Raw genomic sequence first — 18,928 nt, 5'->3', positions numbered from 1 at the left:
GAGGAGATTAAATTAAATGGTTTTAATAATAATTAAAGGTCTAAAAATATAATTGGATATGTGTTCATTGATATGAGTATTGAGGGAGAGAGATGAATCAAAGTAACACAAAAGTTTTTGAAAATAAGCATGAACATGCTAAAATTGATTCTCTCATCTTCTAGAGTGGTAAATTCACAAATGCTAGAAATACCTGAGGAAGATGGCAGGATGTCTCTTCTGGCTTCCTTAGCTGTGAAGAGGTGATGATGGCCACCTTAGGCTACATTAAAGCTTCTGCACATGGTAAGAGACCTCTTCGCAGATACATTGATATCAAGTTTTCCAAAGGTAGCTGAATTCTCCAGCTGGTAGTTTGAATGCAATCAGATTCTCTGTGGGAGAATAAGAGGATAAATGACTCACCCCAAGCACACAGGCAGTCCAGATACATTCTTTAGAGCAATGAGTTTAAAATTTTAATGCAACAGATTTTAGTATTCTTATATCTACATTTCAGTGGGGCAATTGGAATGATATAAAGTCTATCAAAATAAAATTTCCATTTTGATACACATTACAAACCTCAATCTACTATTTCTGACCCTAAGAATGTAACCCTTTTAAGGGATACTCTTTTAGACATACTCCTAAATTGAGACAGGCGCTTAATTTTCTCCACACAGAGAAAATACTCTTTCAGAAAATTACTTGTATTACAGGATAAAAATCTTCTAAAGGCCGAATCTAGTACTTAATGTGTGCAGCACATTTTTGAAAACCTGAGATTAAAAAGTATAAGAAATATTTGAATGTCATCACTTTTTAAACATTGGTAATGATATGAAAATATATAGTTCTTTATGACCAGGTATTTAAACATAAATTTTCTCATGGTATATCAAGAATTCTACTGTTGTTTTCATTTTATAAAATGTTCCCTATGAAAAACCTTCCAAATATCACTGGAAACTAGAAGGGTTAAAGGTAAGTTTTTTTATGTTATAGATGAATGTTAAATAGATGTGGGGCCTGAGATGTGACACAATCATATTACTCTAAAATTTATGCTCACGCACCTCTAAGCCCCACAGGCCTCTAACGGTACTCTGTAGTAAGCACTCCAGCCTCCCAACTTCTGCTGTTGCTCATTCTTCCCTCCTCCACTGGCCCGGAATGTTATTTCCTTAGATATCTCTGTAAGTTGTTTCTCCATGCCCTTTATATCTTTACTAAATGTCGTCTTCTCATGGAGTCTTCTGGGGTGCCTTGGGTGGCTCAGTTGGTTGAGCCTCAGATTCTTGATTTTGGCACAGATCACAATCTCAGGGCCATAAGATTGAGCCCTGCATGGAACTCCTCACAGGGCTCCACACTCAGCAGGGAGTATGCTTGGGATTCTGTCTCCCTCTCCCTTTGCCCATTCATGGTCTCTCTCTAAATAAATAGATACATGAAATCTTAAAAAAAAAAAATCAGATGTACTCCTGACATCTCATACCCCTTCTGTCTTTTTTTCCCCCTTCGGCACTTAACATTGTCTAACTTATTTATATCTGTATCTCTCCCCTTCAGACTATAAGCTCCTTATCAACCGAAGCTTTAGCTCTATTCTTTACAGTCGTATTACCAGAGCCTAGAATAGTGTCTGGCATAAAGTAGACATTTAAAACATTTTTTCAGTGAATGAGAAAATGAATCCAAAATCTTTGATATATGATGGGGTATTTATGAATATGTCTGATGTACCAGGAATTTCAAACAAAATAATGAGGCCACAATGTAAAGAACAGATACATAGAACAAATCATTATTTTTGTAACATTCTATACATTTCAAAGGCTCTGCTGTTCATAGTCTTTTCCTTCCTTAGTTTTTTTTTTTTTTAAACATAACCATTATTTTCAGAAACAGCTCTGTTGGACTCTGCCTAATTCTTTGTCAGTACTCTACTGTGGAGGACTATGTCTTTGAGGATAAAGACCTCAAAGATAAAGACCTTCCTTTCATTGTCTTGTCTCCTTATTACATGTTGTGCTCTTTTTGGGACCTACTCTCTCAAGAGGCTTTTATATATAAACAAAGTTAGATTTGTCTAATGACTTTTATTAAGGTGCTAAAATTTTAAATTTAACAAAACCACATGTGAAAAGTAATGTTCTTTTGTGTAGATCCGTTTGCAGGGTGATTTTAGTAACTGACACTGCTGTGTACAGTTAGTACAGATTTCTCAGGAGTTTAGTTTGCTGCATGAAACAGAAAACTCATATAACAGTGACTTAAATTAGATAAAGCCTTGTTTTTTCTTATGTAAGGAGAAGTCTGGTTGCTTGAATTGGCTTGGTGACTCTGAATACCAAGGCTGAGATGTCTGTAATTCTTTTGGCTCTTTTCTAAAGGTCTAAGGGGGAGGAGGAAAAATAAAGGACAAAAATAACTATGTCAGCAGAGTAAGATTTCCTTTTTCTGGAGCTTCTCCAGAAGCCCCAACAACAGCTTCTACTTCCATGGCCGTGGCCTCTTCTATGTCCCATGGCCACCCACTTTGCAAGGGAGGTTGGGAAATATAGATGCTTTTTCCCTTGAGCAGCACATGGATGCCGCCAACAAAATTGTAATTCCACTTAATGGGGAAGAAGAGGAGAATGGATATTGAGTAGGCAATCAGCAATCTTTGACAATGTAAAATATACTTGAAAGATAAAATTTCTGTTATCTTTTTCACAGAAAGGAAATTGACCAATTGACCCGTCACATTATTTAAGGAACAGTGTCAGGAAAATTACCTATAGAAAATTGCATTTCAATTTTTCAGAAAGCATGTAAATAAAATATTCTTTATAATATACTGTAGTTGATAAATATAAAGTTAGGGATACATGGTAAGTTCTATAGCAAAGAACAAGTAGAGCATCCACATGATTATGTCTGTTGAAAGACATAATGCTGAGTAATGTATAGAATTGTCAAATTGCTATATTTTATACCTGAAACTAACACAACATTGTATGTTAACTATTCTGGGTTAAAAAAAGAAAACTATACTGGGTTTAAAAGAAAAGGCAAGAAAAAAAAAAAAAGAAGACCCTGCTTAGAAAAAGTTTTAAATAGCAATACAAATTTAAATTGTAGTTCACAGTAATTCAGAATGGTTTGTTGTAGTATATAAAGATTCTAGTGATTATATACTAATTATTTAGATAATACAAGAATTTGATGTACCTTATTTAATAATTACAATTTAATATTTTAAGATTACATGATAATTTAACACATAACGTAAACCATAAATATAACATAATTAACACATAAGCAACAATTAATTAATAAGATTACATAATAAAACATTTATATTTTGCAAACATAAGCAGTTTAAAATATTTCTAGCTTATCTGTTTGATAACTAAGATGGAGGAATATTGCAAATAATGAACTTACTTATCGATGTTTGTTATTAATTCATTTAGAATTGCTTTACTGTAATTTAAAATTTATTTTAGAATTTAGTTTTTAACTAAAAATCATAGTAACCCAGAAAATACATTGGGAAGTTATTGGCAGTGATGATTCAATATTTCTAAGGAAAACCTATAAGATATTTAATTTAAATTTTTTTTCACTGAATCTAGTATCCTTTTTTAAAAATCTTTTTTTTTTTTTTGTATATTTTTTTACTGGAGTTCGATTTGCCAAATATAGTACAACACCCAGTGGCTCATCCCATCAAGTTCCCCTCTCAGTGCCCATCACCCAGTCACCCCATCCCCTGACCCACCTCCCATTCCACTACCCCTTGTTCGTTTCCCAGAGTTGGGGGACACAAGGTTGTCTCTCATGTTTTGTCACCCTTTATGATTTTTCCCACTCATTTTCTCTCTTTCTCTATGATCCCTTACACTATTTTTTATATTCCCCGTATGAGTGAAACCATATGATGATTGTCCTTTTCCAATTGACTTACTTCACTCAGCATAATACCTCCAGTTCCATCCACATCGAAGCAAATGGTGGATATTCGTCATTTTTTTCTTCTTTTTTTGGTATTTTTTTTATTGGAGTTCGATTTGCCAACATATAGTATAACATCCAGTGCTCATCCTGTCATGTGCCCCCCTCAATGCCCATCACCCAGTCACCCCATCCCCCGCCCCTCCGCTTCCTCTGCTTCCACTACCCTTGTTCGTTTCCCAGAGTTAGGAGTCTCTCATGTTATGTCTCCCTCTCTAATATTTCCCACTCATTTTCTCTCCTTTCCCCTTTATTCCCTTTCAATATTTTTTATATTCCCCAAATGAAAGAAACCATGTAATGTTTGTCATTTTCCGATTGACTTACTTCACTCAGCATAATACCCTCCAGTTCCATCCACGTCGAAGCAAACGGTGGGTATTCCTCGTTTTGATGGCTGAGTAATATTCCATTGTATACATAGACCACATCTTCTTTATCCATTCATCTTTCGATGGACATCGAGGCTCCATCCACAGTTTGGCTATTGTGGACATTGCTCCTTATAAACATTGAGGTGCAGGTGTCTTGGCTTTTCACTGCATCTGTATCTTTGGGGTAAATCCCCAGTAGTGCAATTGCTGGGTCGAATGGTAGTTCTATTTTTAACTCTTTGAGGAACCTCCACACAGCTTTCCAGAGTGGCTGCACCAGTTCACATTCCCGCCAACAGTGCAAGAGGGTTCCCCTTTCTCCACATCCTCTCCAACATTGGTTGTTTCCTGTCTTGTTCATTTTCAAAATTCTCACTGCTGTGAGGTGGTATCTCATTGTGGTCTTGATTTGTCTTTCTCTGATGGCCAGTGATGTGGAGCATTTTCTCATGTGCATGTTGGCCATGTCTATGTCTTCCTTGGTGAAATTTCTGTTCATGTCTTTTGCCCATTTCATGACTGAATTGTTTGTTTCTTTGCAGTTGAGTTTAATAAGTTCATTATAAATCCTGGATACTAGCCCTTTATCTGATAGGTCATTTGCAAATATCTTCTCCCATTCTGTACGTTGTCTTTTAGTTTTGTTGACTGTTTCTTTTGCTGTGCAGAAGCTTTTTATCTTGAAGTTCCAAAAGTTCATTTTTGCTTTTGTTTCCCTTGCCTTCATAGATATATCTTGCAAGAAATTGCTATAGCCAAGTTCCTGTGTTCTCCTCTGGATTTTGATGGATTCTTGTCTTACATTTAGATCTTTCATCCATTTTGAGTTTATCTTTGTGTATAGTGAAAGAGAGTGGTCTAGTTTCATTCTTCTGCATGTGGATGTCCAATTTTCCCAGCACCATTTATTGAAGAGACTGTCTTTTTTCCAGTGGAGAGTCTTTCCTGCTTTGTTGAATATTACTTGACCATAGAGTTGAGGGCCCATTTCTGGGTTCTATGTTCTGTTCCATTGATGTGTGTCTGTTTTTGTGCCAGTACCACACTGTTTTGATGACGACAGCTTTGTAGTACAACCTGAAATCTGGCATTGTGATGCCCCAGCTATGGTTTTCTTTTTCAATATTCCCCTGGCTATTTGGGGTCTTTTCTGATGCCACACGAATCTTAAGATGATTTGCTCCAACTCTCTGAAGAAAGTCCATGGTATTTTGATAGGGATTGCATTAAATGTGTACATTGCCCTGGGTAGCATTGACATTTTCACAATATTAATTCTGCCAAGCCATGAGCATGGAATATTTTTCCATCTCTTTATGTCTTCTTCAGTTTCTTTCAGAAGTGTTCTGTAGTTTTTAGGGTATAGATCTTTTACCTCTTTGGTTAGGTTTATTCCTAGGTATCTTATGCTTTCGGGTGCAATTGTAAGTGGGATTGACTCCTTAATTTCTCTTTCTTCAGTCTCATGGTTAGTGTATAGAAATGCCACTGATTTCTGGGCATTGATTTTGTATCCTGCCACACTGCTGAATTGCTGTATGAGTCAAGCAATCTTGTGGTGGAGTCTTTTGGGTTTTCTATGTACAGTATCATGTCATCTGCGAAGAGGGAGAGTTTGAATTCTTTGCCAATTTGAATGCCTTTTATTTCTTTTTGTTGTCTGATTGCTGAGGTTAGGACTTCTAGTACTATGTTGAATAGCACTGATGAGAGTCGGCATCCTCGTCGTGTTCCTGATCTTAGGGTGTTGAACCAACTGTGCATCCCAGGGATAAATCCCACTTGGTCATGGTGAATAATCTTTTTAATGTACTGTTGGATCCTATTGGCTAGTATCTTGTTGAGAATTTTTGCATCTGTGTTCATCAGGGATATTGGTCTATAGTTCTCCTTTTTGGTGGGGTCTTTGTTTAGTTTTGGAATTAAGGTGACGCTGACCTCATAAAACGAATTTGGAAGTATTCTGTCCCTTTCTATTAATTGGAGCAGCTTTAGTAGAATAGGTATTATTTCTTCTTATCGTTTGATAGAATTCCCCCGGGAAGCCTTTTGGCCCTGGACTTTTGCATCTTGGGAGGTTTTTGATGACTGCTTCCATTTCCTCCCTGGTTATTAGTCTGTTAAGGTTTTCTATTTCTTCCTGTTCCAGTTTTGGTAGTTTGTGGTTTTCCAGAAATGCACTCATTTCTTCTAAATTGCTTAATTTATTGGCATATAGCTGCTCATAATACGTTTTTAAAATCGTTTGTATTTCCTTAGTATCGGTTATGATCTCTCCTCTTTCATTTGTGATTTTATTAATTTGAGTCTTTTTTATTTTAATAAGGCTGGCTAGTGGTTTATCTATCTTATTAATTCTTTCAAAGAACCAACTCCTGGTTTTCTTGATCTATTTCACAGTTATTCTGGTCTCTATTCCACTGAGTTCTGCTCGAATCATTATTATCTCTCTTCATTGCTTGGTGTAGGTTTTATTTGATGTTTTTTTTCTCCAGTTCCTTTAGGTGTGAGGTTAGCTTGTGTATTTGAGTTTTTTTCCAATTTTTTGAGGGATGCTTGTATTGAGATATATTTCCCTCTTAAGAGTGCTTTTGATGTATCCCAAAGATTTTGAACAGTTATGTCTTCATTTTCAATAGTTTCTATGAATCTTTTTTTTAAAAAGATTTTATTTATTCATAAGAGACACAGAGAAAGAGAGAGAGAGGCAGAGACACAGGCAGAGGGAGAAGCAGGCTCCATTCAGGGAGCCTGATGTGGGACTTGATCCTGGGACTCCAGGATCATGCCCTGGGCTGAAGGCATGCATTAAACTGCTGAGCCACCCAGGGATCCCTAGTTTTGTATTCTTTTTCTTTTCTTTTCTTTTTTCTTTCTTTCTTTCTTTCTTTCTTTCTTTCTTTCTTTCTTTCTTTCTTATCCCTAGTTTCTATGAATCTGTTTAATTTTTCTCTAATTTCCTGGTTGACCCATTCATCTTTTAGTAGGATGCTCTTTAACTTCCATGTGTTTGCGTTTCTACCAAATTTCTTCTTGTGATTGGGACACCTGGGTGGCTCAGCAGTTTAGCATCTGCTTTCAGCCCATTATCCTGGATTCCCAGGATTGAGTCCCACATCAGGCTCCCTGCATGGAGACTGCTTCTCCCTCTGCCTGTGTCTGCCCCCCCCCACCCCCATGTCTCTCATGAATAAATAAAATCTTTAAAAAAACTATCAAATTTCTTCTTGTGATTGAGTTCTAGTTTCAAAGCATTGTGGTCTGACAAGTAGGATTTATCCCCGGGACACAAGGCTGGTTCAACACTTGTAAAACAATCAATGTGATTCATCATATCAGCAAGAGAAAAACCAAGAACCATATGATCCTCTCATTAGATGCAGAGAAAGCATTTGACAAAATACAGCATCCGTTCCTGATCAAAACTCTTTAGAGTGTAGGGATAGAGGGAACATTCCTCAACATCTTAAAAGCCATCTACAAAAAGCCCACAGCAAATATCATTCTCAATGGGGAAGCCCTGGGAGCCTTTCCCCTAAGATCAGGAACAAGACAGGGATGTCCACTCTCACCACTGCTGTTCAACATAGTACTGGAAGTCCTAGCCTCAGCAATCAGACAACAAAAAGACATTAAAGGCATTCAATTTGGCAAAGAAGAAGTCAAACTCTCCCTCTTCGCCGATGACATGATACTCTACATGGAAAACCCAAAAGCCTCCACCCCAAGATTGCTAGAACTCATACAGCAATTTGGCAGTGTGGCAGGATACAAAATCAATGCCCAGAAATCAGTGGCATTTCTATACACTAACAATGAGACTGAAGAAAGAGAAATTAAGGAGTCAATCCCATTTACAATAGCACCCAAAAGCATAAGATACCTAGGAATAAACCTAAGCAAAGAGGTAAAGGATCTATACCCTAAAAACTATAGAACACTTCTGAAAGAAATTGAGGAAGACACAAAGAGATGGAAAAATATTCCATGCTCATGGATTGGCAGAATTAATATTGTGAAAATGTCAATGTTACCCAGGGCAATTTACACGTTTAATGCAATCCCTATCAAAATACCATGGACTTTCTTCAGAGAGTTAGAACAAATTATTTTAAGCTTTGTGTAGAATCAGAAAAGACCTTGAATAGCCAGGGGAATTTTAAAAAAGAAAACCATATCTGGGGGCATCACAATGCCAGATTTCAGGTTGTACTACAAAGCTGTGGTCATCAAGACAGTGTGGCACTGGCATAAAAACAGACACATAGATCAATGGAACAGATTAGAGAACCCAGAAGTGGACCCTCAACTTTATGGTCAACTAATATTTGATAAAGGAAGAAAGACTATCCATTGGAAGAAAGTCTCTTCAATAAATGGTGCTGGGAAAATTGGACATCCACATGCAGAAGAATGAAACTAGACCACTCTCTTTCACCATACACAAAGATAAACTCAAAATGGATGAAAGATCTAAATGTGAGACAAGATTCCATCAAAATCCTAGAGGAGAACACAGGCAACACCCTTTTTGAACTTGGCCACAATAACTTCTTGCAAGATACATCCACGAAGGCAAAAGAAACAAAAGCAAAAATGAACTATTGAGACTTCATCAAGATAAGAAGCTTTTGCACAGCAAAGGATACAGTCAACAAAACTCAAAGACAACCTACAGAATGGGAGAAGATATTTGCATATGACGTATCAGATAAAGGGCTAGTTTCCAAGATCTATAAAGAACTTATTAAACTCAACACCAAAGAAACAAACAATCCAATCATAAAATGGGCAAAAGACATGAAGAGAAATCTCACAGAGGAAGACATAGACATGGCCAACATGCACATGAGAAAATGCTCTGCATCACTTGCCATCAGGGAAATACAAATCAAAACCACAATGAGATACCACCTCACACCAGTGAGAATGGGGCAAATTAACAAGGCAGGAAACCACAAATGTTGGAGAGGATGTGGAGAAAAGGGAACCCTCTCACACTGTTGGTGGGAATGTGAACTGGTGCAGCCACTCTGGAAAACTGTGTGGAGGTTCCTCAAAGAGTTAAAAATAGACCTGCCCTACGACCCAGCAATTGCACTGTTGGGGATTTACCCCAAAGATACAAATGCAATGAAACGGGACACCTGCACCCCGATGTTTCTAGTAGCAATGACCACAATAGCCTGCACCCGGGACACCTGCACCACGATGTTTCTAGCAGCAATGGCCACAATAGCCAAACTGTGGAAGGAGCCTCGGTGTCCATCGAAAGATGAATGGATAAAGAAGATGTGGTTTATGTATACAATGGAATATTACTCAGCCATTAGAAATGACAAATACCCACCATTTGCTTCGACGTGGATGGAACTGGAGGGTATTATGCTGAGTGAAGTAAGTCAGTCGGAGAAGGACAAACATTATATGTTCTCATTCATTTGGGGAATATAAATAATAGTGAAAGGGAATATAAGGGAAGGGAGAAGAAATGTGTGGGAAATATCAGAAAGGGAGACAAAACATAAAGATTCCTAACTCTGGGAAACATGAACTAGCGGTGGTGGAAGGGGAGGATGGCGGGGGGCGGGGGTGAATGAGTGACGGGCACTGAGGGGGGCACTTGACAGGATGAGTACTGGGTGTTATTCTGTATGTTGGTAAATTGAACACCAATAAAAATAAATTTATTAAAAAATAAAACCAAAGAACATAGCATTGTGGTCTGAAAATATGTAGGGGACAATCCCAATCTTTTGGTATTGGTTGAGACCTGGTTTGTGACCCAGCATGTGGTCTATTCTGGAGAAAGTTCCATGTGCACTTGAGAAGAATGTGTATTCAGTTGTGTTCAGATGGGAAGTTCTGCATATATCTTTGAAATCCAGCTGGTCCAGTGAATCATTTAAAGCCCTTTTTTTTCTTGGTGATGTTGTGCTTAAATATGTCATTTGCAGAAAGCGCCATGTTGAAGTCTCCCAGTATTAGTGTATTATTATCTAAGTATGTCTTTACTTTGGTTTTAATTGATTGATATACTTGGTAGCTCCCATATTCAGGGCATAAATATTCATGATTGTTAGGTCTTCTTGTTGGATAAACCGTTTAAGTATGATATAGTGTCCCTCTTCAGCTCTTACTACAGTCTTTGGGGTAAACTTTAATTCATCTGATATGAGGATTGCTACCCCAGCTTTCTTTGAGGACCATTTGAATGGTAAATGGTTCTCCAACCTTTCATTTTCAGGCTGCAGGTGTCCTTACATCTAAAATGAGTCTCTTGTAGACAGCAAATAGATGGGTTCTGCTTTTTTATCCAGTCTGAAACTTTGCATCTTTTGATGGGATCATTTAGACCATTCACGTTCAGAGTAACTATTGAAAGATATGAATTTAGTGTCATCATAATACCTATTCAGTCCCTGTTTTTGTGGATTATTTTTTTGGACTTCCTCTTTCTTTTACAGAGTCCCCCTTAATATTTCTTGCAGAGCTGGTTTGGTGGTCACATATTCTTTCAGTTTCTGCCTATCTTGAAAGCTCTTTATCTCTCCTTCTATTCTGAATGAGTCTTGCTGGATAGAGTATTCTTGGCTCAATGTTCTTCTCATTTAGGACCCTAAATATATCCTGCCAGCCCTTTCTGGCCTGCTAGGTCTCTGGAGAGGTCTGCTGTTAACCTAATACTTCTTCCCATATAAGTTAAGAATCTCTTGTCTCTTGCAGTTTTAAGGATTTTCTCTTTATTTTTGGAATTTTCAAGTTTCACTATTAAATGTCAAGGTGTTGAATGGTTTTTATTGATTTTAGCGGGGGACCTCTCTATCTCCTGGATCTGAATGCCTGTTTCCCTCCCTAAATTAGGGAAGTTCTCAGCTATGAGTTGTTCAAATATGCTTTCTGGTCCTCTGTCCCTCTTGGTGCCCTCTGGAATCCCAATTAAACGTAGATTTTTCCTTCTGAGGCTATCATTTATTTCCCTTAACCTTTCCTCATGGTCTTCTAATTGTTTTTCTCTTTTCCTCAGCTTCCTTCCTTGCCATCAACTTGTCTTCTACATCCCTCACTCTTTCTTCCACTTCATTAACCCTCGTCATTAGGACCTCCAGTTTAGATTGCATCTCATTTAATTGATTTTTAATTTTGGCCTGATTAGATCTAAATTCTGCAGTCATGAAGTCTCTTGAATCCTTTATGCTTTTTCCCAGAGCCACCAGTAGCTTTATAATTGTGCTTCTGAATTGGCTTTCTGACATCATATTGTAAGCCATATTCTGTAATGTTGTGGCAGAGTAGTTTCTGATTCTTTCTTTTTTGGTTAATTCTTCCTTCTAGTCATTTTGCTCAGTGCAGAGTGGCTGTATGAGTGGGCTGAGTCACGAATATCAACCATGACCTAAGTAAATTTCAGCCTAGATGATTCTGACGAGGTCAGGGATCAGAAAATTAAAACAAAGATCAGAATGAAATAAAACAAAAGGGCCATTAAAGTGAAAAACAAATTTTTTAAAAAAAGTAGTAAAAAAATAAAAGGCCAAAAATCCCAAAGAAGAAAAAGATGAAAAAAGAAAAAAAAGAAGAGAAAAAAAGCAAAAGTAAAGAGGAAAATAAAAAAGAAAAAGAAAAGAGAGAAAAAATAGTGGGGAAGGTACTGGGAGATGGTGGTGGTGATGAAGTTGTAGTGGAGGGAGAATGTAGTCTACCTGAGGGGTTCTAGAGGGTGATCCTCTTGGTTCTGAGTATATTACGTTCTGTATGTTAGAAGATGCTCAGTCCCAAATTTATATAAACCAGCAATACTTGTAGAAAGCCCCAACACTGACCATCAAAACATAAGATAAAAGAGGGGGGCACAATGGGAATGAAGAGAGAATATAATCTCAAAGAATGAACCAGCACGATATGGTTACTTAGAACCACTTGGTTCTGGGTGCATGCTGGTCATGTTTTAGAAGGTATTAACTTCCGCTACTGTAGAACAAAACGAGGCAGAGAAAACAAAAAAAACCCCACAAAACAAAAAACCATATATCTCCCAAAATTAAATTGAGTATATTGAAGGGAATCTAGAAGTTGAAAATATATCTAGGACCTATAATTATAGAAATATGAAAGTCAAAAAGGAAGACACTTAAAAATGAAGAGGTGCTAAAATATTGTAGTTAAGGTGGGAAAAGAGAAAAAAATATTGGAAATTTTTAGTCTGATATAAAAATGAGCTGTACTGGTAAAAGGGAAAAAAGTAGGAGGGGTACCATCTAGTTCTATAGAGTATAAATCCCTGGGCTTCCCCTGGAGCTTCTATCGCTGCTAGGTCGAGAACTTGCTCTTCCCCTGTCCTTCCAGCTGGTCTTCTGGGGGAGGGGCCTGCTGTGCTGACTCTCAGGTGTGTGCACCTGGGGGAGCTGCCTCCCCCCCCCGCCAGGTGCTGGGCTCAGTGGGAGCTGTTGACCCCGTGAGGCCCCTGTCCCTTGGGGGCCCCGCTCCTCTCAGGCACAGGGCGACACCCGGAGGAACACCACTGGTAGCGGCCAGCTCTCCAGCTCTGGAGTCAGCTCCCCCAGTAACTACCACAGTCTCCCAGTCCACACAGGCCTGGATGCTCCGGGGGCAGAGGACGTTGACCTGCACAGCTCGGGGCGGCCGGTGGCAGGAGCATCCTCGCTGTCCTGTGTGCTCCCCACCTCCACCTGTCCCGGGGGGAGCACAGGATCCTGAGCTGTGTCCCCCCGCGCCCTGGGCTCCCGGGCCTGCGCTGCTGGAATTGCTCCCAGGGTGCAGCTCCCGAAGGCAGCAGGGCGCAGCCCCCTCGCCCGGAGCCCCCACCTGACCCACCAGCTTCTCCCCGAGGCCCCCCGGGGGCGCTCCAGCCCTTTACCGAGATCAGCTGCGGTGCGCTTTCCCCCAGGCACACTTTTGTTAGTGACCCCGGGAACCTGGAGGCTCCACTGTCCCTCCTGGGATCCTGCCCGAGTTCCCTGCTGAGCGCCTTTCCCTCCGGGAAGAATCCGGTGCGGATTTTTAAAGTTCCCGCTTCTCTGGGGCTGGGCTCTGCTGTCCCCGAGGTTCTCACCGTCCCCCTTAGCCTGGTTCCTCGCAGGGGCCCCTACCCCACTGGAGTCTTTTTATCTTTTTTTTCTGCCTTCCTACCTTATTAGAAGCAAAAACCCTTCTTTCTGTAGCGTTCCAGTTGTTCTCTCTTTAAATCTCAGGTTTGGTTCAGAGGTGTTCAGGATGGTTTGAAAGTTATCTAGGTAAGTGGGTGGGGCTGGGTGAGTTGAGGACTCTCCTCCTCCGCCAGTTTGCCCCACCCCTAAATTTCTTTTATTCTAGCAAGTACTTAAGAAATGACTATAGGTGGCCTATCATACATGGTATAAAAATTGTAAATGGAATGAAATAAATCAAATCCCTAAAGAAGCAATACAATTTAATTTTTAAAATGTACTTTATAATTGAACAATATGTTTTAATCCTAGGGGAAAAGTTTTTGTACCCTGGTTTTCCTTAATTTTAAAGGAATGAGAATCTTACTTTTTTTTTTTTTTTAAAGATTTCATATATTTATTTGTGAGAGACAGACAAAGAGAGAGAGAGAGACAGAGACAGAGATACAGAGAGACAGAGAGGCAGAGACACAAGCAGAGGGAAAAGCAGGCTCCGTGCAGAGAGCCTGATGTGGGACTCCATCCCAGGACTCCAGGATCATGTCCTGGGCCGAAGGCAGGCGGCAAACTGCTGTGCCACCCAGGCAGCCCAGTCTTACTAACTTCGAATTAACACACAATTTAAAAATAGTTGTCTGAGCGTAACTGGGTGTCTCAGTCAGTGAAGTGTCTGCCTTCGGCTTTTGTCATGATCCTGGCCCCAGGATACTGGCTCCCTGCTCAGTGGGAAGCCTGCTTCTCCCTCTGCCTCTGCCCTCCCCTGCTCATGTTCTCTCTTTCTCTCAAATAAATAAATAAATAAATAAATAAAATCTTAAAAAAAAAAGAAAAATAGTTGTCTTTATTTTTTAAATTTCAAATTATAGACAAAGGGTTATTTTATATAATTTTGTGGCTTAAGAAATGTATATATAATGATAATTTAAATTAAGGCTCAGGATGTAAGTGTGACTCACACATGGTTGTTGCATTTAAGAAGTTTCTAGTTGGGTGGAAAAACAGATGTATGAGATATTAACATCCTTTATGATTAAGCAGTATGCTAGAGGTGTATGAACAAAGCACTGTGGTGTCTAGAGGGAGGAGGAGGTGATGCCAAAGGAATTCATGAAGGACAATGATGGTTGACTTGGATCTTGACGGCATTGTATCAGGTGCAAAATTAGAGGATGGGCATTCCAGAGAGGGAACAGGTTATACAGAGGGAGAATTCCCTGAATAGATACTAGGTGGGGAGTGGCTGTTGGAGGTGATGCTTGGCAAGAAGCTGAAGCTGACCGTGAAGATCCTAGTATGCCTATTGAGAGACTTTGGGTTTCACTTGTAGACAGTAAAGGGCTAATAGAACTTTTAAGCAGCACAGTGATATGGTTTGATTCAGGTATTTTGTTGTTTTTTGTGTGGGGGAGGGGCAGAGGGAGGGAGAGAATCTCAAGCAGGCTCCATGCCCAGCACAGAGGTTGATGCAGGGCTTAATTGCACAACCCTAAGATCGTGACCTGAACTGAAATCAAGAGTGCTTATATGACTGAGCCACCCAGGAGCCCCATAACCAGATTTAGTTTTAACAGATATGAGGGTAATGACAACTAAGAGGACAGATTGGGGCAGATAACAATTATTGGTAAGGAGGCCACCAGGTGACTGTTGTTGTAGCCCAGGTAACATGATGAGGACATGAATGAAAGTGGCCCTAAGGAACTAATCAAGAAGGTGAGTTTGGGATATTTTCTCTTAGGATTAGGTATATACTTATGGAGGTATGTGTGTTTGGTTATGGAAGTCATGACTGCCTAGAGTTGACTATAACTCTGATGTTTCTAGCTTGGAAAATTACATAGCTATCATTTAATGATATTAAGAATTTAGGAAGCAGAACAGGTATTTTGAAGCAAGATAATGAGTTCAGTTTGGACATCAATTTTCAGGAGCATCTATTTAGTAGACAGAGATATGAATCTAGAAATAGAATTTGAGAGATTCTCGACTCATCCCTAAAAAAATAATAGTCGATAAAAGACCTGGAAGGAAAGTATATTATCTTCATATTGCACATCAACTGCAACAGAGAGATTATGTAGCTTGCTTAAAGTCAGTAGAGATGGTGAAAGGTTATAGGAAAAAGCCAACATCTAATCAAGGTCTTCTTTTTTTTTTTAAGATTTTATTTATTCATAAGAGACACATAGAGAGAGGCAGAGGCATAGGCAGAGAAGAAGCAGGCTCCGTATGGGACTTGATCCTGGGTCTCTGGGATCATGACCCAAGCCAAAGGCAGATGCTCAACTACTAAGCTCAGATGCTCAACTACTAAGCTACCCAGGTGCCCCTAATCCAGGTCTTCTGATGCCAGGGTATTATTTAATTTCTTAGAGCCTCGGTTTTTTCATATGTTAGATGAGGATAAGGGCAACTTCCTTATTTTATTAATTAATTATGATTAATTAAGATACAAAGTAGCATATATATATATATATATTAGAGATTTTTACTTATTTATTCATGAGAGACACACAGAAAGAGAGAGAGAGAGACAGAGACAGAGACACAGGCCGAGGGAGAAGCAGGCTCCCCGCAAGAAGCCTGATGTGGGACTCAATCCTGGATCCTGGGATCACACCCTGGGCCAAAGGCAGATGCTCAACTGCTGAGCCACCCAGGCGTCCCTACAAAGTACCATGTATTGACACAGTGCCACAATCAAACAGTTCTTAAAAGTGTGTTAACTTCTTTCTTTTGTTTATAAATGCTGATGTGGGATGACAAAGACTCTCTTTGGTTGAACGATAGATTGGCTCCTTTGAGCCCTCTTTCTGAATAGTCCTTGTCCTTGGAAGCCTCTTCTGCTTGCCAAGTCCAGTTTTAGCAAGTATCTTGCTAAGTCAGTTTAGAGAGAACCCCCTACTCTTGATATCTGATCACCTTTGATATAAAATCAAATTGCTCATCCTTCACCTTCAGTATATCATTACTCTAATCTGCCTTCAGCAAGAATTCTATGAAATTGTTTTATCAATAATCCCCCTACCCTTGCAGCCTTCTTTTAGTAATTTTCGATCCACTGACAATCCTCCCCACCCCAGCTCTGCTCCTTAGCTACACATTCTCAGCTATCTTTACTGTATTCACTGTTGAGCCTGATTTGTCTTTCTGAATAAAGAAAGCCTTCATTACCTTCTAACAGATGTCAAAATATTCTTTTCTTTAATAAGATCTTAATATGACTATATCTAATAATATTCCTAGAGGTCTAGTAATTAGGCAGCTTCCTGTGTGTCCAGTTGGATGCCCTTACTACTCAAGGCTGGTTGTTCAAACATGGTCAGAACCAGAGCACACAAAATGGGCATCAGGTTAAGGCTGAGAGCCAAGAGATAGGATTACAGGGACAGCCAGGGTTGAAAATAGTCACCTGAAAATGTGGAAAGCTGAATGATTGACCCATAGTATGGTTCAGGATGAACCCAGAAAGTAGGGAAACAGCCAACATCATGGGAAATAAGGATACAAGAAGGAGGTGCTAAAGTGATCTAATTCCATTTTTTTTTCTTGCTCAGGGATATTTTTTAAAAAGTTAAATATCTTTTGGCTTTTGTGTAAAGCCTCTTTGGCTACTTTGGCATCTGACACACAATAGACTCTATGGGAGATGGAGGTCAGCTCTGTTGTTGCATATGCATGCTTTTAAATCAATACAATGAACACCAGTATCCTAGACGGTCTGCCAGGGAAATGGGATTTTGCAATTACAAGAGTTATCATTTATGTCAGTATTCCTAATTTTTAAAATATCAGAACATAATAACATTCAATATAAAAACTATCTTTACCATAATTGACTATTGGGGGGATAATTCAGAAAGCATTAGATGACGGGAGGACTTACAGGCTTCCATTAAGGATGTTACTGATCGTTCTTCTCTAGTTGTGGGATATATGTGCTATATATAGTTTTAGTGTTGCTAGTGTCCCTTAATTCTCCTGAAAGCTCAAGACCTGAAGAGAAGGCAGGGTGGGCAGCAAGGAGAAGTGCAAGGGTCAACCATAAAGGGAAAGTATGTGGGGTAGAATCAAAAGAAGAGAAAAAGATTCAGCAGCTACAGCAAATTAGTGTGCAGCCATTGGAGTTTCTCAAGATTCATAGGGTTACACATTATGAAAATTGGTATTTCAGAAGATGGAAAGTGAAAGGAGCTAGAAAGGATTTTTAAAAAAGTGAGATTTTGTGAGATCCTCATTGTGTTACCTTTGCAATGTCATATCAGACCTTGTTTAAGATCTATTTGATATCAGAAGTAAAAATATTCAAACTGAATTTAAAAATGTAATGATTAGACTAATGGCATAATTTGTATGGCCAGAAGTGCTAACTGAATTTAGAGTACAGTGAGAAGGTAGAAGGAGAGGGACAGATCCGAAGACAGACCACTTCTGTGTGTGTTGTGTCCTAGGGGCTCCTGTGTAGAGACTGGGAAGGGAGGCATTGCAGCAATGCCCATTATCAGGAGAAGATTGGAACCTGGGCTCCGGCTTACTGTGTGCCTTTTAGCAAGTGGATTTCTTCCAATTCTGGGACAAAGATAATAAAAAATTAATCTACTATTAATCTCCTGGTTAAATGTTTATGTATGGTCATGATCAGAATCATAAAACTGAATGAATTATTAGGGATTAATTTAATATAAAAAAGGTAACTGGTAGTTTCTAAACTCCTGCAGGTAGTCCAATTGTGAGAAAATAAATTGTTTATAAAATAATATGATCCATACTACTAGGTGTGATTTTTCTCTGAAATAAATTTTAAAACTTATTTAATAATAAATTTTAAATTCATTTAGGATGGAATCCCTGCTCTATTCCTACTAGCTTCAGAACTTCATTAAGTTCTTAAACCCTCTATTTCATGTCCAAAGTGAAACAGTTTTATGTATGTCAAGAAATATTGTGGAGGTGCTATATTTACGTTGACTATCAGAGTAAAAGGTGTCTTCTTTTTTTTTTTTTTTTTTTTACACAAATGAGGTTTTTTTTTTTTTTTTGGCCATCTTTCAGTTTAAGATAATGTCTTGATAATTTTTTCAAATTTCTGGCTTCTTAGTAGTCTTTGTCAAAAAGAAAAAAAAAAGATTCAGAATAATCAATGCCCACTCTTAGCCCACTCTGCTCTTCACCCTGGCAAAGGATAGTTTAACTTTTGCTAGTGTGGGGTTAGTGAAAAGGTATCTTCCAGAGACACTCAGAATGGAATATTGAGACTTCTCTAAGCCATAGGTGATTACAGAATTATTCTATCTCCATCTTTTAGCCCTTGAATGTGCCCTTTCTAGTTATTTAAATGGTCAGACTCTGAGCTATCAATTGTTTTTTAGTTTAAAAACTCTTATCTGGCAGCCCCGGTGG

The 18,928-nt window shown here is 38.9% G+C and overlaps 1 protein-coding gene across 2 annotated transcripts in view; it reads left to right on the top strand.

Annotated features, from left to right (window-relative positions):
• The first annotated feature begins 267 nt into the window (after window positions 1-267).
• Window positions 268-18,928, top strand: part of FSCB (fibrous sheath CABYR binding protein) — a 274,498-nt gene continuing 255,837 nt past the window's right edge. For both annotated transcript variants that reach the window (XM_072838420.1, XM_072838419.1), the window contains exon 1: window positions 268-285. In XM_072838420.1, coding sequence (XP_072694521.1) covers window positions 283-285 — 3 coding nt within the window. In that variant the 5' untranslated portion in view covers window positions 268-282. The remainder of the gene's footprint in view (window positions 286-18,928) is intronic.

Source organism: Canis lupus, chromosome 9 (assembly GCF_048164855.1).
Source record: "Canis lupus baileyi chromosome 9, mCanLup2.hap1, whole genome shotgun sequence".
NCBI classification, from domain to species: domain Eukaryota; kingdom Metazoa; phylum Chordata; class Mammalia; order Carnivora; family Canidae; genus Canis; species Canis lupus.
The sequence above is the reverse complement of the archived record's forward strand: the minus strand, read 5'-3'. Positions and strand labels throughout refer to the sequence as shown.